The 26,188-nt window shown below is 38.2% G+C and overlaps 1 protein-coding gene across 2 annotated transcripts in view; it reads right to left on the bottom strand.

The window, feature by feature from the left end:
- Positions 1-25,335, bottom strand: part of Usp15 (ubiquitin specific peptidase 15) — a 92,011-nt gene extending 66,676 nt beyond the window's left edge. Inside the window, exons 1-3 of one of the 2 annotated variants that reach the window (XM_057757530.1) lie at positions 25,216-25,335; positions 11,042-11,169; positions 5,140-5,270 (exon numbers count right to left, since the gene is read on the bottom strand). In XM_057757530.1, the coding sequence (XP_057613513.1) occupies positions 5,140-5,270; positions 11,042-11,169; positions 25,216-25,304 (348 nt within the window). In that variant the 5' untranslated portion in view covers positions 25,305-25,335. The remainder of the gene's footprint in view (positions 1-5,139; positions 5,271-11,041; positions 11,170-25,215) is intronic. The other variant, XM_057757531.1, reaches the window with a different exon arrangement.
- Between the last annotated feature and the right edge of the window lie 853 nt (positions 25,336-26,188).

Genomic DNA, 26,188 nt, shown 5'->3' with positions numbered 1-26,188 from the left:
TAGTTGTAAAGGTTCTCCTATGCAGAAATGCCAACAGTTTCACTATGTGACCTAAGCAGCTCATGTCCACCCCCAAACACTGAATAAGTGAGATCACGGGCACACGCCAGCAGGAACCATGTGGCTTAACCATTTGTTTACGTTGTATTTTATTATCATTTAGTTTAAACTTTGATTTTTATCTCTTTTCTGATTTTGATTATTTAAAATGATCAAATTATTTAAATATTTTGATTAATTAAAATGATCATTTAAAATGTTGTAAATAGCTGGGGGATCAAGTGTCTCTTTGTTACTAATTTCTAGCTTACTTCCACTAGGAACTGGAAACACACAGGATACCTTCTCTCATTTGTCATTTCAGGAGTTTGTCTGATGACCCAGGATTTGATCAATTGCTAATTATCTTTCTATGCAGACAATAGGCAGTACAAGCAGATATTAGGCACCACTTTGGCAAATCACTGAATTCATTATACTTTTTAAAAAATCTTTCAGTTTGTAGTAGAGAGATTTGCAAGAAGGATCATATTCCTCATAGTTTCCAAGGTCTTCCTACTCTTCCTCTAAGTCTTCACTGGAACCCTCCTCAAACGGCAAATTCTCAGTCTGCTCACAGCCTTTTAGGCTTTTTTTTTTTTTTTTTTTGATACTCATATTTTCTGATCACTGAACAGCCAAAGCCACCATAGTTCCTGTTTGTTAATACTCCAGTACCAGGTTCCTAAACTAGTTTGAACAACCTACTGACACATGATGAATTATCTTAAGGCTTCACTAACCACAAAAATCTCACATCATTTCTGAGGGCCAAAAATCTGTGGGCAGTTTAGCTAGGCGATCTGGGTTAAGATTTCTCAAAAAGTTTCTGTCGAGTTTTAGGCTATGGCTTCATAAGACTCACTTAGAACTCATTTTACTGGCTGGGGTGGGGGGGCCGGGGGGGGCGCTTCCTAGAATACATACATGTCCTTAACAGACACCTGGGATAAACACTGTATGATCTCCCATCTCAATCTTAAAATATGTCACAGCAGGCGTAGAAGACACCAGTATTCCCAAACTAGGTGATCAGCATCAGGAAATACACAGGAAGATAAAGAACTACTCCTTTTTGAAAAATCCTTCCCTTGGACATAGAATCCTTGATTGCCAATTATTATTATTATTATTATTATTATTATTATTATTATTATTATTATTATTTTAGTTTTTCGAGACAGGGTTTCTCTGTAGTTTTGGAGCCTGTCCTGGAACTAGCTCTTGTAGACCAGGCTGGTCTCGAACTCACAGAGATCCGCCTGCCTCTGCCTCCCAAGTGCTGGGATTAAAGGCGTGCGCCACCACTGCCCGGCCCCAATTATTTCTTACAGTGCTAAAAATAGTGCACTGCTTCCTGGTTTCCACTGTTCGCTAGGAAATCATTTCTTTGACTTACTCTTTTGTAGGACAATGTATCCTTTTGTCTAACAATATTGAGGAATATCATTTTGTTTTGTTAACTTTTGATTATGTGTTTATATTATTTCAGTCTGAGAAACAGTGTTTCCTGACTGTAATTTGGTACTTTCTCAGTTTGGGAACTACTTCAGCTATTTCCTCTTCAGGTATTAGCCCTACCTGCCCTAAGATTCCAATGATAGGTACTTATAGTGACTAAACTTAGTCACTATACCAAGTACAACTTCACTTTTTAAAGATATTCTGTTTCTTGGTATAATTTCTACATTGCATATTTTCTACTAACATCAACTGGTTTAAAAATTCACTTTTCAGCTCTCTTTACTACACTCAAAAGTATATTGTTTATATTATTAGTTTCAGAAGTGTCGGGATCTTATTTAATAGTTTTGTGCTACTTCCCAGTTATTTATTTTTGAGCTTACTAAGTCTGTCACCATTAACTGTCCCTTACAGTCTATGTCTACAGTCACCATGAACTGTCCCTTACAGTCTATGTCTACAGTCACCATGAACTGTCCCTTACAGTCTATGTCTACAGTCACCATGAACTGTCCCTTACAGTCTATGTCTACAGTCACCATGAACTGTCCCTTACAGTCTATGTCTACAGTCACCATGAACTGTCCCTTACAGTCTATGTCTACAGTCACCATGAACTGTCCCTTACAGTCTATGTCTACAGTCACCATGAACTGTCCCTTACAGTCTATGTCTACTGTCACTTTTCCAGTTTGGCTCACTTACTGCATCTCTTGCTTATTTCCTTGTTTTCTGGTTAGCTTGATTTTAAGGCAGAGTGCCTGACACTAACTTTAGTTGAAAAGTTTAAAAACTTAGTCTCCAAAACATAGTTACTTTTGTTTATGTATCATAGATTCTTTAATGTAACCAGAGATTGATACAATTCAGAGCTGGACACCAGACTCTACAAGAACAGTTACTGTGCTTATTTCTCTCTATCTCAGGGTAGAGTAAAATGCAACTTCTTAGACCTACTGAATCAATTTGGAGGGAAGATGCATTGCTCTGTTTGTTTTTTTGTTTTTTGAGATAGGGTTTCTCTGTGTAACAATCCTAGCTGTCCTAGAACTAGCTCTTCTAGACCAGGCTAGCATCGAACTCAGAGATCCACCTGCCAAGTGCTGGGATGAAAGGTGTGTGCCAACACTGGGAAGATAAATTTCTATAAGAATTCCAGACAATTTTATGTATATTAAAGTTTAAAAAGTACATGTTGAAAAATTTGAATTCACCCTATTAAGAACAAACGTATAAACTTCTAACAGACTTCTCAAACTTTTCTTTGTGTGAACTTTCCATGATTCATTCTTTTCATTTTCATTTCCTTAGTTTCCAAAAACCAAACTTCAATAAGTCCTTTAAAAAAGACTAAGAATTTTAAAAAGGCAATGCATTTGTTGGTAGATCTAGTAGCAATACTGAAACTTGTAGTGTACAATGTACTCCAGGCATAAGGAAAAGAATTTAATACACATATACACTTTTCTTTTTTTTTTATAAATTTAGATTTATTTATTTATTATGTATACAACTTTCTGCCTCCATGTATACCCACATGCCAGAGGAGAGTTCCAGATCTCATTACAGATGGTTTGGAGCCACCATGTGGTTGCTGGGAATTGAACTCAGGACCTCTGGAAGAGCAGACAGTGCTCTTAACCACTGAGCCATCTCTCCAGCCCTACACTTTTCTTTAAGAAGTGAGTTTTGTCAAGGCCAAATGGATCAAAGACTTCAAATATAAAACCAACCACACAGAACCTCATAGAAGAGAAAGTGGGAAATACACTTGAACACATTGGCACAGGAGACCATTTCCTTAATATAACTCCTGCAGCACAGACACTGAGAGAAACAATAAATGGGACTTCCTGAAACTGAGAACCTTCTGTAAAGCAAAGGACACGGTCAACAAGACAAAACAGCAGCCTACAGAATGGGAAAAGATCTTCACCAACCCCACATTGAAAAGAGGACTCATCTCCAAAATATACAAAGAACTCAAGAAACTGTTCATCTAAAGAACAAATAATCCACTAAAAAAAAACGGGGTACAGACCTAAACAGAGAACTCTCCACAGATGAAAGGAAAATGTCTCAAAGGGCTGAAAGACACTTAAGGAAGTATTCAAAGTCCTTAGTCATCAGAGAAATGCAAATCAAAACAACTCTGAGATTCCATCTTACACCTGTAAGAATGGCCAAAATCAAAAACACGGATGACATCTCATGCTGGAGAGGTTGTGGGGTAAAGGAAACACTTCTGCATTGCTGGTGGGAATGCAAGTTGGTACAACTGCTTTTAAAAATCAATATGGCGACTTTCATACGGATTAGTATGGAATATTAGGAAACAATCTACCTTAAGATCTAGCAAAACTACTTTTGGGTTTATACCCAAAAGACGCTCAATCATACCACGAAGACATGTGCTCAACTATGTTTATAGCAACATTATTTGTAATAGCCAGAACCTGGAAACAACCTATATCCCCCTCAACCGAAGAATGGATAAAGAAAATGTGGTACATTTACATGATGGAGTACTACTAGTGCTAAAAACAATGACATCTTGAAATTTGCAGGCAAACAGATGGATCTAGAAAAAAACTATATTGAATGAGGTAACCCAGACCCAGAAAGACAAATATATATTTATTCATAAGTGAATTTTAGACATAAAGCAAACAAAAAACAAAAAACAACAACAACAAAACAAAAAAAAAAAACAGCCTACAGGCCACAACCCCAGACAACATAGATATCAGAGAGGACCCTAAGAGAGACATACATGAATCTACATAGGAAGGTGAAAAAGACAAGATCTCCTGAGTAAATTGAGAGCATGGGGGTCACTGAGGAGGGTAGGAGAGACGAGAAGAAGGGAAGAGAGTGGAGAAAAATATATAGAAATATATAGTGCAATAAAAAACAATTAAAAAGTGAGTTTGGGGATATAAGAGAGGGTAACAATACACTGTATATTCATTCATATAAAATATTTTAAAGGAAAATCTGTTTTTAAAACAATGAGATTTCTTTTTCAGTGCCATTTCATATTTAAAAGGCTATCCTTCAGCAAGTCAGAGCACTAAATTCTCCAAGAATGACAAAACCAATGACATATATTAACATTACACAAATCAGAATCAATCATTCAATAGATATGAGGTCAGTTTATTTACCTTAAATCTGGTATTCTACCAGAGTAATACCCACTTTAGTTCCAAAAAAGTTCATTTTTAGTATTTCTAAAGTGTAAAACTTTAAAAGATTGAAAAAAATTACATTTTTATTTTTAAAGTATTTTATGTTGTTAAAAACATTTCTTCAACGTTTAGTTTAGTTTTTAAATTGGAAAGAAGCCAATGCACCATATAGAAAAGTGGTCCCTCCCTCTTTTTGTCCTCATGTCCTCAACTGTTAAATAAAGATACTAATTCTGTGTTAACCAGTCAATCATGAGTGCTGTCCTTAGGAGGTGAGAATGCAGCTAAGTTTCTATACTACACTATCAGCTGTTACTATCCAGTGCACAGGAATGTTTTCCTCACTTTTCTCCTATGGTAAGTTAAGAAGGCTTCAGAATACATCGAATTACCAACGTGAGCTACTTAACAAAATATATTTATACTCAGTTATTCTCAAATATACCTTTCTTGCTATTGGCTCTTGGCCCTCCATCAATGTGTACCAGCTGACAAGTTTATTCCAGCCCTCGGTTGGCAGCAGTATGTAATCCAGCTCATCAATAAGGTGCTCTTTAAGTGACTGGGCATCGCCATCTACAAAGGAAAAAATAAACTCAGTACAGAACAGGAAACAGCACACATCTCTAAATATACACTGTTACATACACTACAAACTAATGAAACTCATGAAGGTAATCTGAAGTATTTGCAATAATGAATTCTGGGTGGGAAAAAAAACACCAAAAAGGTTCAAATCAATATTCTTCAAAATAAGTCACTGTCTGAAAAATTTTCAAAGTGCTATTAGTCAACCAGTAGTGTTAAAATGACATTATTTTTCTTAGGTTCCTAAAAAACCAATACATTAATATCAGCTAAAACACTATCAGAAGATGATCTTTTTTTAAATAATTTTTTTATAATTTATTTAACTATTTTATGTGGATTGGTGTGAAGATGTCAGATTCCCAGAAACTGGAGTTACAGACAGTTGTGAGCTGCCATGTGGGTGCTGGGAATTGAACCCAGGTCCTCTGAAAGAACAGATAGTGCTCGTAACGGCTGAGCCATCTCTCCAGCCCCCCTCAGAAGAGAATCTTTAAATATTCTAAGTGTCAGTGATCCCTCACACAAGAGTGGGGGGGATCAAAGAATAAGTAGAAAATTCATGAACAAATCGATAGTTCTTTTCTTTTTTTGCGACAGAGTCTCATGATGAGGCCCAGGCTGGCCTAGAATTTGCAAACCTTCTGTCCCATGTTAGTACAGGCATGTTACAAGCTGGTCAAATGTCAACCAGTTACAGCACTAAACCAACAACATATCAAATGACTCAAATGTACATAAGCTTGAAACCTACGGAAAAGTATTTTTTTTTTTTTTATTTTGTAAAGCATCTATTTTATTCTGGAAAACCCACAATTGGGATTCAGCCCCAAATCTGAAATGGTGGTTTTGTAGAAGTAATTTGAATTCTGAAGTACTTTAAAAATGTCCAAACTCAGAACTTCAGTTTAATCCAGGGCAGAGGCCTAGGAATAATTTCCTGAGTCAGGGCAATGTCACTGTCCCATTCTGGGACTCGTTTATTACTTGGTCCCTTGAGTTCCTAAATGCTTTGAAAGAGAACTAGCTCCATGACTCACAGCTAACCTGAAGGAGGTTTTCGTGACCTGAGGTGATGTCAATCATCAAAGGAAGGAACACCGTTCTCTGTGGTATTTCTATGATAAGAATGTACTATTCCTGCAGGAAAGAGGCTCAAGAAGGTAACAGAATTATTCTTTTAGAATTCACCTGTGAATTTCTGAACTTTGAGAAAGTAATGTTTTATATAGAAACAAAATTGGAGTTTGAATTTTACCTGATCTTCAATAGAAGAAGTAAAACGAGTACTACATGTACTACATGTAGCGAAAAATTACTACATTTATTGTATGTGCATGGAATATTCACACATGTGTCAGCGCACACCTATAGAGGAAGGATAACAAAGGTGACAATTACCTTTACCAGCTGGGCCATCTTACCAGCCCTAAGTATTAACTTTAAACACAGGTTTTTAGACTGGTTGTAAAGTGTAAATTGTTTTCAGAAACTACAAAGATCAAGACAATTATATATACAAAGTAAGCAAAATATACTGTGGCCTATCACACAGCAGATAACTATGGCAAACACACTACTGTTAAGTTCTCTAGTCAAATGGTGTCTTTAATATAAGAATATATCTGAAGGGCTGGAGAGATGGCTCAGCTGTTAAGACCACTGGCTGCTCTTCCAGAGGTCTTGAGTTCAATTCCCAACAACCACATGGTGGTTCACAACCATGAATAGTGGGATCTGATGCCCTCTGCTGGTATAAAGGTGTACATTCAGACAAAAATAATTCTTAAAATATATGTATTCAGAAACAGTGAGTAACTTGCCCCAGGTAATCACATAAAATTAAGGGCAATAAAAAACTTTCTTTCTTTCTTTCTTTTTTTTTTTTCTAAGAAAACCATGTTATTAGTTGGGTAGTTGGGTATGGTAGTGGTGCACACCTTTAACCCCAGCACTGGGAAGGTGGAAATGAAGGCCATCAGCTACACAGTATGTTCTGTTCAAAGGACAATCTGAGCTGGGAGGGAAGCAGAGAGGGAGAAATAAAATCCTTGGTATTTTATTCTAGGTTGTTTTTTTTTTTTTTCCGAGTAACATTAAGAAGTAGGTAGCTCCATTTTCATTAGTAAATAGACTGAGAGATGATAACTTGCTCAAGGTTCCATATACAAAAATCTGCAAAGACTGAATTCAAACCTGAATATGTTTATTCTAACTCCCTGTGCTTTGCCATATAGTGCAATCTAGCCGGAAGAACACTTGGGAAAATTTTTAAATCAAGACATACATGTTATTTTTTACAATAATGGAGCTCATATAGTCTGATTATGTGACAGAACTCACATATTATAAATATTTGTAACATTTTTATAAATAATATTATAATATAATTTACAATAAAGTAAGTTTATCTTTGTGTGTGGAGAACACCTTCAAATTAAAGAGAAGGGATTTGGTTTTGATTTGTCACTTCTGTATCTAATGATGTAACTTTTTTTTTTTGGGGGGGGGGATTTTTCGAGACAGGGTTTCTCCATAGCTTTTGGTTCCTGTCCTGGAACTAGCTGTGGTAGACCAGGCTGGCCTCGAACTCACAGAGATCAGCCTGCCTCTGCCTCCCAAGTGCTGGGATTAAAGGCATGTGCCACCACCGCCCCGCTTAATGATGTAACTTCTAAACAATAAACTGTACCTACTTAAATCAAACAAACTGGTAACTTTTTAAACAGAAGAGGAAATTTATTAGGCTAGTACACTTGCAGGGATTCCAACAGCTGTAATGGGCTAACAGCTAAAATCATATCCTTTTATAGAACAGAATATGCTGTAGTCACAGAGTCTAAGTTTCGGTTGTGCATATTTATGAAGACAGTCCCTCTTGCACCTTGCATGATGAACTAGAATGTAGATTCATTTCTATTTGCCCTTTGATGTTTAGTCTGTATGCTGGCCTCACATTTGTCAAGCATGGACTAGATAATATTCATTAGCTCGCTCTTTCAGGCCTTTCAAAAATGGCTGAACAGGAAAAATAGTTGAACAGTCCAAAGAGCATCTCTGGTCTGAATGTACAAATTAATTTTGTTCTAAGGATAGGTAGTAATAGAACCAGAAAATTCCACTTTTAGGTTCTTCATTACTGTGTAGGAGATAATTTCCTAGCATGATCCTCCTTGTTCAACACAAATATAACAAACACAGTCTCTGTTCTAGCTGCTAGGACTATAGTCAAGACTATCTTGTTTTTCCTTTCAGTTCACTAAATCTTCCATTCTGGTATTTTCCTCTCCAGCTCCTGGTTCTCTTCTGTTGTGGGGGCTTTCAGAGTCCTCAAGTGCTGGTGCTGTCGCAAAGAAAGCTGTGTCCCATGCCATGAGCTATATGGGCAAAGAGAGGTGGGTAAGTTCTCTCCTATCTACTAACTATAAAATTATCACTATTAGCAAAATGATAATCCATCTATCACCCTAAAAGTTCCCCTGTGGCTCTCTATATGTAATCTCTTCGCTCTGCCTGACTGGATTCTACTGTTATGATAATTATCACTTATGGTTTATAATTAATTTGCATTTCCTAGAATTTTATAAAAATATTACCTGCTTTTTGTTACTGTAACAAATTACATTTTCTATAAATGTACATAAAATAATATGCCCTCTTTCTGTTTGGTTTTAATTGTACTAGTCTGAGATTTATAGATATTTTATCAATCAGCAACTTATTTGTTTTTTTAAGTGCTAAGTAAGGTTTCATTTATATGAATATACTATCATTGCTTATTCATTCAGATGTTGACAGGTATTTGGGTTGCTGGCAAGTTTTTCTCTTACAAATAACACTATGTGAATATTAATGCGGAACTTTTCTTATGGATAAATGCAGGCCGAGGTCTGTAGTTCCCAGTGCAGGAATTACGAGAGTACAACACCAAGCCTGGCTGTCCAGTAAGAACTTTATTGTGGTACTTCCCCAACCCCTCTTTTGGTAAAGCAAAGATTTATTCAAAATTGTTTTGCCTACTTTTTCACTGGGCTTAATGTTTTCTTAAAGATAGGTTTTACTCTTCTGTGGTAAAAGAAAAAAAACTTTTTATGATTTGAGACAGGTTTTATGACCCAGAAAATGGTCCATTTAGGTAAATGTTGTCCATATATACCCATCAGCCTGACTAGAGATTATGAGTCTTTCAAATGTTTTCTGACTGTGGCTTTTCTGTCCCTCACATGTAGATCATCAACTGCAAGGACTCATTTTATTCCTTTTTTAATTTTGTGCAGGATCTATCAATTCTTCCTCTAATTTCTAATTTACACACCACATGTCAGAAACCTGTAGGCAGGCTCTACTCCACCTGTTCCTTCTGTGGAAAACATCATGGTCTGAGCCTTTCTTCACATATAGGTGCAGCAAGTCACAGCCTCTTTTATTTCAAATTCCCTATCCAACTAGGCTGGCCCTGGGAACACCCCAGTGAGATATGGTAGAAACCAGCCCTTCACTCAGGCACATGGAAACGGGCTTCCTCTGCTCCTCTACTGTGGGAACAAGCATGCAGTTCAGCAGTACCTCCTAATACTGCAGAGCTGTCACAACTAAAGCAAGCTCCTTACTCACTTTCCTTCCTTCTTTACTTCTAGGCACCCAAAGCAGCCAGTTCAGACACAGAAAGAGCCGACACAAAGCCCAGTCCTCCAGCTGTTGCCAACAAGCCAGGAGCTATGCTGGGAGCTGCCTCACTCTTCACTAGCCTCCCTGGCAGAGAGTCTCAGATTTTCACTACTCTTAATCTCGCAAAGCAGTTTTATCACAGCAGTCAACACGTATTTTCCTATTAACAGCTCTCAGACATCAGAACTAGCGTGTTCCATTCAGGGCTTCATGCGAAGTAAAACACCAGCAACTTGGCCATGTGTGGTGTTAATAACCACACTGAAACCTGGGAACTTAAATGCACACTCTTTATTGTCTTTTGCTTAAATGGAGACATTTCATGGTTATATAATCTTTCTGAAAAATAATTTAAACATATATTATTGTGGTTGTCATCATGTGTAAACACAGTGTGGATCATGTATGGACTTTTGAGACTAACATTGTGGAGTCGAGTATCTCTTTCTACTTTTATGTGGGTTCTTGGATCAAGCTAGAAACGATGTACTAAGTCCTTGTCAGGGTTTTAGTTATTTCAGGTCTATGAATCTAGTCCCTCTGACTCCAACTTAAGTGGGAGTGATGGAACTTACAAATTATTTTGAGGTAGAGAAGCGCTGGCAAGTAGTGAGGGTTGTAAGGCAGTGCAAAAAGTCAAGAACGTAAACAAATACTGGTGATAACTTACTTTGAAAATATATCACACAACCATTGGAAAACAATGTGCTACGGCATTTCTCCAAAACCGTAAAACAGCGCTTTATAATTTACATTCTTCATTTCAACCTTTAAATCCTAAATCACGAACACATTATAAATGACAAAAGAAAAATATGTCCTATACGTAACAAATAATTACAGAATGATCTGCAACAAGTATCTTTTCCTTTTGCTTTTATGAAAGAATCTCCTTATGTATCCAAGGCAGACTCAACATGGTGATTCTCCTGTTCTGGCCGGCTGTTCAGGGCTACAGAGGTGTGCTGCCTACCAACCACACTTGCAATGAATGTCTATCTGTACATGTATTACATTAACATTTCCCATGTTACACCCACAGATACCCATTAAGTTTAACACATTTACAACTTGACTGAAGAAAATAATACCTTTGAGTAGTCCAGAGTTATCAATGGGTCCAGGATAGACATTTTGATCTCCCATCTGGTATTTATCCCAACTGTCAAAGCCAACATATTTCTTCCACTGTTTGAACCAGCGACTATCTACTAAGTACCTACAAAGAAAAAGAAAATGGTTAATTAAAACACCTGGAAACATAAGAATAGGAACAGATCACTCTACTTTTGTTATTTCATTTTGTATTAAGAATGTCCCCAAAGAATCACTGAGAACAAGAACAGTTTGAAATTACAGCCACACTGTCACCTGGAAGGAAAGAGTTCATTTGTACAAAAGATTTTCATTGTTAAATAAGAAGTTATTACTTGAGACAAGTACTGACATAAAAATAGGAACTAACCACAGAGGCTCCAGAGACAGTGTTATCACTGTGTGTAATGCACATTTTCAGGGATCACCATTCTAACGTTTTTGAGCTTACCACATACATCACCAGAGAAATAAAAACCCACAGTTCTGTCTGAAAATAGCTAAAGCAAAGGCACCAACCTAACAAATGCTTCTAATTCTTAGAGAATATTCATGAGCACTTTCCTTCCTAAAGGGATCTAAAGAATCCTGCAGTGCCCCAATCCCACTGCCGGTTATGCAACGCAAAGCTCTCACACTGCACAAGGGTTTGAGGTAGTAATTCTTAAGTAAACTCATTTTCCTTGATTAAAAAAACCAAAAAATATATTTTGACCATTTTTCCATTGAAAATATGATCCTCCCCACCTAAATTCATTTTTAAAAGCCAATAAATACATAAAAAAGTCACTCAGTGAATTTTGGACTTCTCTTTCTTTGCAATTTAAGATTCTAAAACATGTGACTTGCTTTCTCTGTAGATATATGTCACCCTAAGAGACATTTTCCCTATTTCACTCATTTATGCATTTATCATTGTCCCAATTCAATAGTGTTTTAATTACTTCAATTGTGAGACTGTTTAGAACATATCCTTCAGCTTATTGTTCTAATTGTTTCAACTGCATGTGGTCATTTGTGTTTTCAAAAGAATTTTAAATAATCTTATCAGGTTTCACAAAAAAATGAAGATTATGATTGGAATTGCACTGAACTTAATAGAATAATTTGGGAGAACTGTGGCTTTAAATTCTGATTCACAGGGATGGAATTTTTCTCAATTACTTAAGTATTATTTAATATCTTTTAAATAAATGTTAACAAAATATTTTCATTATTAAATAAGTAGTTACTACTTAAGGTCATGTACTGGTATTAAAAAAAGGATAAAATAACCCCTGTAGTATTTTATAAAAAAATTCAAATGATAAAATTCAAGAAAACCCCTGTCAATCAAGCAAAACCTGAAAAAACTCAGTCACAGGGATTTCGGTTTCTCCACGAACATTTTACTTCCCTGCCATGCACGGCGGCTCATGTCCGACGGCGGCTCGTGTCCGCACCCCCAGCACCCAGGAGACTCAAGCAGGAAGACCGGGTCTCCCGCCTACTAGGACAGCTGTCACTCAAGACTGGGAGAAGGCGGAGAAAGTGCGACGCTTGCGCTTTCGGTAGGAATGCAAAATAGTGTCATTGTGGGAAACAAAATATTAAAAAAATAGAGTAAATATATATGATTCAGCCACCCACTTCCTGAGATAGATAATATCAAGATGTTGAAAACACATATGCATTTCCATGTTCACTGCAGCATTAGTTTAAGACATAGAAACAACTTAAATGTCCACAGACAGACGAGCCGATATAGAAAATGTGGAACATACTCACAAAACACTATTCAGCTTCCAATGGGAAGGAATTCCTGCTATATGTACTAACACAGACAAACCAGGAGGGCTGAGCTAGATGAAATAAACCAGTTTTAGCTGACATGAGGTGTGTAAAATACTCACAGTAAAGGGAGTAGATGTAGATGTTGGGACAGGAGAGGAGAAAGAACTTGCTGTTGGGTACCCATCCAGTCTCAGTTACGCATGAGGGCCGAGTTCAGATGAGCTGTATGTTGTGCTGACAGCTGCAATACTGTACTGCAGGACAGATCTCATGTCAAGAGTTCTTAGCATGAGAGAGTTAAGTGGGTAGACACACACTGCCACGCCTGACCACCTGAGTTCCACTCCTAACACACACGCACGACGTAAGAAGAGAAGCTGTCCTCTGACGGAAGTGGAACATGAGTGCTGTAGGGATGCCCACACGCCACTCCAAGTGAATATGAATGCAACATATGCATCTTATAAAGTCCTTATCACCATATAAAATTAAATTGAATACAATACAAACTGCATTGTACACTTAAGTAGTATTTTATATAAAACCAGGCAGAATGAGGGTGAGGCAAGGGAAATACCATTGGACCTGGAAAATGAGTGGCTCTTAAATCTGGTGTTCTAGAGGTAAGAGACATGTAAACAGAGAAAACGACTTGCCTGTACTTAGTCTACAGAAATGTACAAGTACACACGGTTCAAACATCTATCTTAATTTACTATGTGTTATAAACCAAATACTTCTCACCTGCTATTAAAATCTCCTGGTACATGCTGGGAAATCCACCTAGCACCAATTTATAGTAACCCACAAGTTGTAATACTTCTCAGTTCCACCATAAGCAAATCTCATCTTTCACAATAAAATTTCATATTTATTTTGGCATTTATATATTTACTTAACATTAAAATTGTGGTATCACTTTTACAAGGCTTATAAGTATCACTAACAGAGTTTTGAGTGTTGTATATGTCTTATAATTTTTAAATTTTTTTTTATTATTTAATGTGTATGGGTAGTTTGCCTTCATTCATGTCTGTGTAACACATGCAAGCAGGGCCTAAGGAGGGTACCAGATCCACTGGAACTGAGTTACAGATGTTTGTGAGATGCTATGTGGTTCCTGGGAATCAAACCTGAGTCCTCTGGAAGAGCAGCTGGTGCTCTGCACTGCGGCATCATTTCTCCAGCCCCATCCCTGGTCATTTTTAACTGGGATCTTTTGCATAGCAATGTGGTTTATAAAAACACAATCTGTGTTACAGCAGAGCTGGTATAAAAATTATAGATGGATGAAGAATAAATGTGAGGGTCTGGGAATACAGCTAAGTCTTAGAATACCTGCCTGATAAGTCTTTGGTTCACCATCGTGCGCGCGCGCGCGCACACACACACACACACACACACACACACACACACGGGAGCAGGGGATAAAGAGACACACACATCAATGGACACGTGGAGCGCATGAAGGTCAGAGAACAACTTTCAGGGGTTGATTTCCCCCCTTTCCTGTGGGATACAGGAATGGAACTCAGGACATCAAGTTTGAGAAGCAAGTGCTTTTGTATGCTAAGCCATCTTGCAGGCCTGGAACTTTCTGTTTAACAAAGACACCAAAAATAAAGGGATCAGCTATAGACCAGGGAAGATATTTATACTGCATTTAGCCAACAAAGGTTCAGGTTATATTAAAAAAGATTAAGTGAAAAAAGGAAAAGAAAAATAGGTAGTATCTAGAACAGAAAATTGAAATGGTCTCTACAATTCATAAGATAGATACTCAACATGGTAAGAGGGGAGTGCAAATTAACCACAAAGAAACTCTTGATCATTTCACTGAAACTGAACAAACGAGCAAATATATACAGATGCCAATATTAAACATGAAGACTACGTATAGTAAATTAAGAATTTTTATGCTGCTAGAAGGAGCATGCAGGAATAAGCAATAACTCTAACTTCAAAAATAACTTGACAATATCTATTAAAGATGAAGATGTATCATACAATTATACAGGGAGACTGTTAAATTCTACCCTACAAAGACTCTTGGCTCGTATTTACAAGAATAAACTGGGAAGAATATTAATGGCAATATAACATGATGAAAACTGGGGGAAATCCTGATATATACCATTCATATGGAAATATTACACAAAAATCTAAACAAAAACTACAAGTACATGTAATAAGATGAATAAATCTCAAAATTACAATGTTATATGAAAAAGGGCACAAAAGGATACTTTCTATATGACATATAAGGGGATGTATATATGCACACACAGTATAATCATAGGAAAATTTAGGACATGCTACAGATCCTGTTACACAGATTCATGGATATGTAGTAAAGTATGAAGGGAATTACAAAGCTTCACATACAGTGTTTTCACAGTTTTTTTTCTTCTTTTCATATAACTGAAAGGGAAATTAAACATTTTCTAGGGTTAACTAGGCTTCACTGAATTAGGTTATAATTTTTATTTATTATTATTTTATAGTAATTTTATAATAGCTTATTATTATATATTTACTTGTTATAGAAAGACTGTATGTGAAGAGAAACAGGATTTTTTAAAATAAGATTATACTTTTAAGTAATTCAGCAAGAATCTTTACCTGAAAGTTGTTACCATAAATACATACAAATCAAAAATACTAAATAAACATCGCCCACTGCTCTAGTTTCCTAATCTTCCTCCTGGGGCGTCCCCGTATTTCTGTTTACCTGTGTTGTATCTGGGACTACTGCTAAATCACTTATTGGGCCCTATAAAGCTTTTTAAAATTTGCTTCTGAATATGTATAAAAATACTTAAAAATGGAATTCTCCAGTTTTACCTCCTCACACTCCTACAAAAACAAACCTGAGGATTTGGTTGTTATTGTTGTTGCTACTACAGCATCATTGTAATTAAAACCGACTACACTCCAGAGTCACTGGAAATTACTGTCCAGACCACAACACCATACTTTCTTGGGGCTGGCAAAATATTTAGCAACATAGAACTCGTGTGTATGGCAGTCAGATGACCACAAGCAGGAGCTGGTTCTCCCTTTACACCACGGGGTCCTGAGTGTCAAATTTAGGTCATTTTTAATACTCTTAATAGTCAGAACATTTTTTTTTAAACTAATGGAGCATTTCAGATGTATCTGATACTGCCAACAAGCTCTGTGGCGTGTGAACGAGTGTGCATGCAGAGTATCTGGTCCTTTATTAAATCAAGTATTTTGTTTCTAGAACGCAGACTTCCAGTGTTTTAGTAAAAACTAAAGACAACTATGATGCAGTTTTCAAGTAAACCAATGGCCCGGTTTACTGCTTCTTTATAGCTTTCAGATTTCAGGCATTTCTAACCTATTTTCTGCTATGCATTTTAACTCCATTAGTGAGAAAGAACTAATTTTTATGACCCATTTTTAAACCTAAGCTAAGACAAATAAGGAATTCAAGAAGGAGGCCAAGTATGATTGTTGTTCTGTTCATCCAGAAAGTTAAGTATACACTCACTGACACCTCAAACACAGAAGCCACAATTAAAAGGACTCCACAACTCTACCTGACATGAGAAACAGTAATTAGTAATGTTTGACCTTTAGTATATAAATTCTCTGATCTAACTTTGTATAATAACTTTTTTCTATCAGAAGGAGAACTAGGGAAAGAGGGAAGTATGGAGGAAAGGAATAAAGAAAAGAGCACTAAGAAGTATTAGGACAGCCCATAAACAGAAAGTCCTTACAACCAGCCTCTCTTAGAAAATGACATCATATGCAGGCACACATAATCTTGAGGATAACTATTTGCATACTCTTGCCCTGAATTTAGCATTTATTATTCCATAAATGTTTATTTTTTAACATAATGGTATTTCCAAACCAAATATACATTCTTGAATGTTTGCGAACTTTAAGTGTGGATAACTGCTTTTTCACCAGAGAAGTAGTGTGGCTTAAGCACCTTTTCAGGACATCACTCAGTTTCCAGTTGCTGAGAGTGTTGTAGTGTTTGTTCGACCTTATTAGATAAAAATAATGAAAGTGTCTTTTTGATAGTCAGCACGTCCACCCATCCGAGCATCCAGCATTCTTCACGGTCCCATATGGTTGGTGTACTCATGCCATAATGCGGTGGTAGGAGGAAAACTTGCAGGAGCTGGCTCTCTTTCCTCCATGTAGATCCTGAGACTCAAACTTACGTCACTAGGGTCGGCTGCAAGCCCCCTTTCCTGTTCAGTCATCTTCCTGGCCCTTATATGAGCTCTTACTTATAGGTTCCTTACACAGTAAATGGTGTTTGTACCTTTAGGTATACAAGGTTAAAATTCAGGAGAGATCTCAGGGTAAAAAGACATACAATATTCACTGTGTGAATACTGTCTCACATCTCTAAGAAATTCAGGGTGGGAGGAAACCTGCGAACAGATATTAACAACAATAACGTGTACAGAAATACTGACATATACTTAAACTATTATTTCAATATATCACACTGAAGTAGGAAGGACAAAACAAAACAAAGTTGCTGAAGGAGTCTGGGCAAAATCGGGAGGTGACTGCAAATTATTTGGAGTTTCTTTTTGGACGATGGAACTATTCTAAAGTGGATTATGATATGTATACCCAGAGAATTGCCCCCGCTTAGTGGGAATATTGTGTAGTACATAAATTATATCAAAATAAAGCTGTTGTATTTGTTTTTATAAAACAATGTGTGAAGGGATTATATATACATCTATATTTGCAAAAGCCTTTACAGGAATAAATTTTGAGTTCTTGAAATAAGTAAATATCAATAATCAAGGAAAGGGGCAAGATGGCCCAACAGTTACAGCCACTTGCTGCCAAACCTGATGACCTGAGTTTGATCCCTGGACCAACATGAGTAGACTCCAGCAAGTTGTCCTCTGATCTCCACTCTCTACATTTGTACCCTAGCACACGTGCCCAAACACACTTACACAGTAAATATGATGGCATTTAAGAAAAGAATCAGGAAGATGTATTTGAAATAAAGTGTAACTTGAAGTCCGAGAATACAGGAAATAGTAAATAACTTAAAAGAAATGCCAAACCCATGCGCATCATGTCTGTGGGTATAAGGCACAGAGTGAGGACAGAAAATTCAAAAGGTTCCCCTGAATAGACAACAGTTGAAAATGGTCTTTCCCTAGCATGACAATGCTGGCGCCTCTTGATTTTAATACTGTTAAGTATCTACTTTTAAAGAGTTCATGAGTACAGCTCGGTTACTCACAGGAAGGTATAGCTAGAGTCTTCTAGGGGCTGGACTGCCTGAGTTAGAATCACCCCTCTATTTATCCACTATACGCCTGTAGACACTCTATAAAATAATGCTTATTATTTCAAACATATAAGAAAGTTCTTAATACACAAGCAATGTTTTTGTAAACCATTGTCACAGATTTATATATCCTCTTAGAATCAGAAAGCTCAGTATTTATTCAATATGAATTTGATTTTTCTATCTTTATCAAAGGTAAATTTCTTGACTAATTTGTTACTTTGCCAAGCTGTAAAAGCATAGCTTGACAGTAACAGAAAATAATCAAATTATCAAATAAATTATCTTTGCCAAAATAAAAGACCCTGATGCTCTTTTTCATGAAAGCAATATATTATGTCTTGAATATCCTCAGGCTTTGATTGAACCATCCCCACAACTAAGAACAGTCTGGCCTCAAAGACACTCTTGGGGTGTCTGTGAGCGTCTTTGGAATTTTTTTCCCCACAAAGTAAGCCTTTTTTGTGGTACTTCTGCTAAACAATTTTCTTTACACCCCCCCCCCCCCAGACTGGGTCTGTAAGTCACAGAGTCCACCCTGGTGGAAGGGGCAGTTGGTATTTTCAGTTCTTTTGTGGGAGAACTTTCAGCACTCTCCTTCTGTTTGCAAAGTGATAAGGAACCCTGTAGGAGGCTGGGGGATAACTCACATGGGCATGAGGAACTGCACTAAGTCCCTGGAACCCTACTGGAGACAGCAGGCAAACAGGAATCCCTGCAGGCTCACAGGCTAGCCAGCATGGCATACAGGGATGAACAACACACAGAAACGAGGACCAGTTGCCAAGGTTGTTCTCGGAACTCACAGGCACTCAGGGCATGCACATGCCTGCATCCACTCTCCTGATTAAAAAATAAACATGTCCATGTGGAACCTTAGTGATTACAAACAGTGATCAAATACAAATTACTCCTAAAAGGGTTTTCTACCTTACTTCACAATGTGAATTTACTAAAGAGCAATTCTCAATGCCTTCCTTACATACTGTAATGTGTACTAAGAATCGAGATTCTCGATGCCTTCCTTACATACTGTAATGTGCACAAAGAACTGAGATTCTCGATGCCTTCCTTACATACTGTAATGTGTACTAAGAATTGAGATTCTTGACGCTTTCTTACATACTAAAATGTGTATTAAGATCTGAAATTGTCGATGCCTTCCTTACATACTATAGTGCGTATTAAGAGCTGAGGCCAATTACTAGTTTTACTAGAAACTTATTTGAGCCTTGTTTAGTAGTAATTTTTTTGGGGGGGGGGCATTGAACTAGATGATAAAATTAAAAGAAATTCAAATTTAAAGATGTAGTCATCTTCCCATCTAAAGACTACATAAGACAAAGTCTAAAGAATAACTGCACGGGAATAAATAAGACATAGATTGTGAACTAAATGATAACCCAGAGAATGAAAATAAGGGGACAATATGGAATGACACTACTCAGAGAAAACAAAAAATAAAACACCCTAGCACTTTGAAAATTTCTATATGAGAACTAAGAAGAAAGTACACTAGCCACTGTCTGAGTCACAGTCAAGCAGTAACAGCATCAAATTACTAATCTTACCTATGATTTTAGAATTATAATGAGGTACCTAAGCAAGCTCAGAAATCCAATGGAGTTAAGGACATGCACTTTGAGGGCATGCATGTGAAGGCATTGACATCAGAGGCTGGCACAAACTGAGCAAGTCAATAATGTTCATGTGCAGCAGCGTTATCATGAACCACTGGAAAGCCAAATAATTCCTCTCAAATTCCTCACCTATAGGAGAGAAACAAATACATTTTCTAGAACTTTCTTTTAGGGTCAATTCAGACGTTCACATTCAGCCTTTATTAGTTGTTTTTAGGAAGCTCTTACTTCTTTACCCAATGGTTAGTAGTAAGGTGGTTCTCCAAGTGAGAAAAGAACCATTGTAAATTCATAAGGAAACAGACTTAAGCAATGATGGAGACAGCACAGCTGACTGTTTAGTAACTGTGGCTCCATAAGGTCTGACAGACTTTTACAATACCCATGAGGTGTCAACATGGTTATGGTTCCATTCTCTTAAAAATGTTTTTTGACTTTACAAATTCATTAAAACAGTACCCCCCAAAAATTTTCAGTTGGCAAACATGGATTATAAACTATGTTTTTAAAATGCTAGGCTGTTCATAAGAACTTAATGTGCGTGTGCGACAATAAACAAATGCTTTTAAAATATGGATAGAATACTAAAATAAAATACCCTATACAAGACTTTATTATCATGTTTGTTGTACTGTTTTTGTGAAGCAATGAGAATGGGCCTTGTCATCTCTAATATAAATTTATGATTACTGATAATTAAATTCTGTATCAGTAATGATCATAGTTAATCTTAAGACTTTTCAATCAAAACGACAGTTACTCCATATATCCAGTTATTTGCCTACTGGTCTTTAACCAGGATTTACCTTCCAGAAGCAAGACGCTAAGACTTCCTACATACTCCACCACATACAAACGCAAGAGACAAGTGTGGGATAAATGCTAGAATTGTTGCTAAATATAAAATGGCCTAGCTCTAAAGAGGAAAAGAAGTCTTTTTTTCTCCATCAAGTAGAACTATTTTAAATGAGTCTTTAAAAGAGGCAGTCTAGTACAGTGATCTAAGGTCATGAACCTAAGATCTAAACTACTTATGGTCAAATTCCAGCTGCGGTATGAAGTTCTCTGAGTTTAGGCTTTCCTGATTGGTCAAATGTGAACAGCAGCAGCAGTTCTTTCAATTTTAGAAATGAACAGTTAAGTCAACATATAGCACCTGGGCAGTTCATGTTGTGAAATGTGAAACGGTAGGTTACATTTTCACAAGCTGCTATTTTCTTATACAAGCAAGAATAATAACTGTCACAAAACCACTTTGTAAAAATACCATGTTTTAAACATATTAATGGAGAGACTGCATAATTTGGAGGAAACAAAAAGTCTGTTATGAAATAAATCAGTGAATACCTCTAGATCTTAGTCAAAAAGAACTTATTAACCCTTGACTCACTAGCAAGCTCATAAGGAAGGGTTAAACTAAGTGAACTGGCTTCTCTACTACCTTAGCATATAAAGTAAGAATATGCTTTAATGTGACTACTTTCTATTTAATTTTTACTAATATGCCACTATTTCAAAGGTCTTGCTTTCTATTTTCATTTCCTGTAAGTGATACAATATATGCCCTACTTGGAGGCAAACACCATGCTTCTTTTGTGAGTATAGACTTTGGAATTTATGTCAATGGTGTCCTTTTGGTAACTGAGCACATTTCTTTTAGTGACTGTCAGATTATCTTGTTGGAGTCAAAGTTCTATAAACCTAAACAATAAAAGAAAGCCTCAAAGGTTCCTAGGTGAGACGGCAGGGAGAGAGGGGGCAAGGGAGGAAGGGAAGCTCTAAACATGGAAACCAATGTCTCCTGTCCAAACCTCACTGATCAGATGCTTTGAAAATGTATTGAAACAAAAATATGAGCATGCTAAATAAGCACAAAATAAGGTTACTCTCCAAAGTTATCTTAAACCTACTAGATTTACTAGGAATTATATAAAGACCAAGCAACACAGCTAATGTGGTTAACTACACATTACTAATAAATACAACACAGAAATACTGAAAATGATTGGCAGAAAGTTTAGAAAAACTTTTCACTTCTATTCATAATGGGTTCATGTGAGAAAAATCTCAAAAAGGAAAATTTTACAACCCATACCTTTCCTTGTACTTCATCCAACTACCATTCCTTAGGGTCCTAAAGAGCTACCAGATGATTAATCAAGAAAATTAAGCCCTTTTGTCTTACCAGGAAACTAGCCACCACGGGTAAAGTTGTCTTTAATCCATCCTAAACAAAACTTTAGTTTTCCAACTCTTTTCTGTAATTGCTAAATTCTAATTCAACTTTGTTTATGGCTTTCTGAATGTCTAGTCAGAACTGAAACAGAAATTAACAAATATTATGAGACGTTTGTTTTATTCCTTATGTAGCAAACTTCCTTTGCTTCACTTTTTATAGGTATAATTCTTGTATCAATGTTAACAAACTTATTACAAATCTAGTACCAATTATAAAGAATTTTTTCTCTTCATCTCAGACTTGTGTACTCCATATGTGGTAAAAAAAATTATTCACTTTACAAATAAACATAAACCAGTATCCAAGCAGAATCAAATGGTTTTATTTGCCTAGGTATTTGAGTTAGTTAGCATTATAAGAAACTCCTATTTTCAAAATACCCAAGAGCTAATTGGTGAAGTTTAACACAACTGATCACAATTTCAAGAATCTGTACTAAATTCAAGATTATGAATTATCTCTTTTTTTCTTTCTTAGTAGTCCAATCAGTAACCAGGTTTTCAGAGACGCTCATACGCACATGCCAAAACAATGTCCTATTTGCCTATGGCCAGCTATAAAATGACAGGATTTGCCTAAATAATCCATAAAAGGTAATCACCAATCTGAAGGGTTGTTTTTTAAGTATTTAAAAGAAAACTATTACATTTCAAACAAGTTCAACAACTAATTATCATTAAATGTTCCTACCAATTTAAAATTCGTACGTTCATTATCAAATTATACTTTCCAAATTACTCTCCCTAAGATTCTGAACCACACGTTTGTTCCATTTTCTTGGGGAGAGGGAGAGGTTCACCTCCGCATTTACACATGAACTGATTTGATGAACCATCAGAATGGTTTCTGCAAATTCCTAATATGTTGTGCCTGCCTTTTCGCCCTTCATTTACAACAATAGTTCTCAAACTGTGGGTCATGACCCCCAGGGTAGACTGACCCTTTTAAAGAGGTCAGTCATCTAAGACTATAGGAAAACATATTTACATTATAATTCATAACAGAAGTAAAATTACAGTTATGAAGTAGCAGCAAAAATAATTGCATGGCTTGGTGTCACCACAACATGAGGAACTATATTCAGGGTCAACACATTAAGAAGTTTGAGAACTACTGATTTACACAAAAGAGAAAATTAACAGAAAGGTAAAACTTCCACATTCAGCTGCTGCCCAAAAACTGGCCTTCAGTTTCCTTTTCAAAATGAAAGCAAAGCACTACAATAGCTCAATATGAACTTAACTTCTATGTTTTAACACAGCTTACAGTAAAAATACTTGCTTAAAAGGTACCCAATTTTATAAAATGTTTAATGTACACAGTATACTTATTTCTTAAATCATACTGCAACATCAACACCAATTATATGGGGTATTACTCAGCACACAAAAACATTAAAGAGAAAAATACCCACACTTTAAACATGGAGAATTTTATTTTATAGTCACATCTGTATTTGTATGGAGCAATAAATGAGAAAATCTCTTTTCTAGAAAATGTTCTTCAATATACACAAGAACAAGCTTGAATTTATCTTTAAGACTCCACAGGCAGCCGGGAGGTGGTAGCACACGCCTTTAATCCCAGCACTCGGGAGGCAGAGGCAGGCGTATCTCTGTGAGTTCGAGGCCAGCCTGGTATACAAGAGCTAATTCCAGGACCGGAACCAAAAAAGGTACGGAGAAACCCTGTCTCGAAAATTAAAAAAAAGAAGAAGAAGACTCCATAGGCCAAGTAAAACATTGATGTTTCTGGGAATACCCAATTTCTACTCAATAATAAACATGATAGAAACACTAGAATATAAGCAATAATGGCTTAACCCACTGAAAGATCATACCGTTTGCTGTAATTTAACAAGTGTTTTAAATCATTAGGGTCTTAATTATAGAAACTCTATGCAGCCTTACAAACTTCGATCAATATGTAAATTTGGGTCACCTACTGATTTACTTGGAAATGCTTCCATTCCCACAGCACTCGTTAGGAATGAATGGCAGAAACGAAAAGATTACTAAGCTGTAGTATTTCGTATCAGATATTTCAGAATATTTAAATCAAGCAATAGAGAACGAATACAATAAAATTGTTACTGCCCATTTAACAGATGGGTACGGAGGGGCAATGGCGTAAACGAATTTGACTCAAAGTTACTCTGCGAAGTAAAAGGTGGAACTGTGAAGTCAGTCAGGTCTAAGACTCCTTCCACTAAGCCACACTGGAGTGCCCGAACACACACTTGGGGAAGCTATAAACCACTGGGATGGCGACAGAAGGAAAGGAAAGAAACTTTTCAAAAATAACAAACAGGCACACTACTGCCCTTCCCCCTAAAACAGTACTTTCCCTTCATATGACATATCCAAGTATTTAAATAATTCTGTAAGCCAAGTGCTTTGGCTGACAAGTATTAACACTTCCACACGCTTCCTCTACTGTGTAAGCACAGTGCGTCTTTCGGTATTTTACAAGTTTGAATATAGCAAGCTTCTTAAGCTTCAAGCGGACTTATCTACTTTTTGCAGGCCAGCGCTATCCCTCAACCCCGGGCGGAGGGCTGCACTTCTCAACAGAACCGCGGCCGGAGCTTCTATCAAGCCAGGGGCAAAGCACAGGACCACGTGGTGTCTCTGAGAAACCCAAGGTCCCTACAACGCTCCCTCCTTTTGACAAGGAAGTGGAAATCAGGGGTTTCCTTTCCCAGTGGCCCCCTGACACGGACCACCTGTGTGGTACCCGCCGCAAACATCCTGAAAGCCCGAGTCCCGGAAGACAAGGATCGGAATAATGGGGAACTTGGGGTGCCGACGATGCCGGCAAAGGGACGACCGGAGGAGCGCGGCCAGAGAGGTGGAGCGGCGGGACCGGGATCTGTCAAAAAACCAGTGGCGGACTCTCGCCGGACCGACTGCACCCATCTCTGGGAAGGAAGGCCCGAGGTGGGAGCGGCTCTGCCGGAGGGAGGAGGACCGGGAGGCGCACGAGCCTCAGCCGCCGCTTCCGCACAGCTCCGGGCGCGCACCGCCCACCGCGAGCCCCGGCCCTCCGCGCCGCTCCAACCTTTGCCCCCAAAAATCTGCTGCCCGGGCGGCCGCCGCCGGACCTGTCCGCACCTGTCACCCAGTCGGGAGACACCAGCCCCGCGGCTCCCGCCCAGCTCTCCGCCCGCCTCGGGCCACCGCGGCCACCGCGACCCCGTTCCCTTACCAGGTGTCCCCTTTCCGGAGCGAGGTTTTGAGCAGCGTCGCGATGTCAGATCGCTGGGTGTCTAGGTCCGCCGCTCCGCCTTCCGCCATCTTCTTCCACTAGCGGTAGCGGAGGCGGCAGCGACAGCGGCGGCACGCCCCGGAGCATTGTGGGAATGGCGTCCGCGGCCCCGCCCCGCCGGCAGGTCCGTACCAAATGGCACGCGAGGGCGGGGGGCGGGGGGGCGTGGCCCGGCGCCCAGGCGCGGGGAGCGCGGGCTGGGCGCGCCTGCGCGCTGCTGTCCGCTTGCCCTGGTGTGGCCGCAGCCGCCCTGGAGCTCTGCGTTTGCACGGTTCTCGCCGGACACGGCGCTTTCTCTCCCTGGCCGGGCCATGGCCAGGCCCTCGTAGTCCGGCTGGCCACTCTCGGGAGGCAGCCGCCTCCAGACCCATTTTTGCGGGTTCACTGCCGCCGGAGGGCGGGGCCGACTGAGACGGCAGAGAGCGCGCAGTTCCGTGACTTGGGGCTTTTCCTTTCCAGCCGCAGAGCCCAAGCACACTGAATATTTGCACAAAGAACGCTCTGAAACCAAGGTTTGGACGCAGTGCTCTTCCTAGGTTCCTCCCAGTTCTCCCTTTCTTGCAGCCCGTGGGGATCTTGCATACCTTTTCATACCTTCCATAGGCTCTTTGTGACTCCTCCTGTGTGTGGTGCGCGCAAACACACACACCCACACCCCGTAGCTGCAGTGCAAAACATGTCCCACTTTCTAGGTGAACAGGCAGTGGAAGATGTATTAAATAAGGCCAGGTATTGAAGGGGATTTTTTTTAAAAAAGTGGGAAAAGCCTCATCAGTTAAATTCGCATTTCCTTAGTATAATTTTCATGGTGTATATTCCCGAAGTTAAGACTAGATAATATAAGCTGCATTTGAAGCCAAAAATTACAAATGAGGAAATTGAGTTTCTTAAAAATCACATGCCAAGGTCACAT

The sequence above is a fragment of the Chionomys nivalis genome, chromosome 25 (genome assembly GCF_950005125.1).
Source record: "Chionomys nivalis chromosome 25, mChiNiv1.1, whole genome shotgun sequence".
In the NCBI taxonomy this organism is placed as follows: domain Eukaryota; kingdom Metazoa; phylum Chordata; class Mammalia; order Rodentia; family Cricetidae; genus Chionomys; species Chionomys nivalis.
The sequence above is the reverse complement of the archived record's forward strand: the minus strand, read 5'-3'. Positions and strand labels throughout refer to the sequence as shown.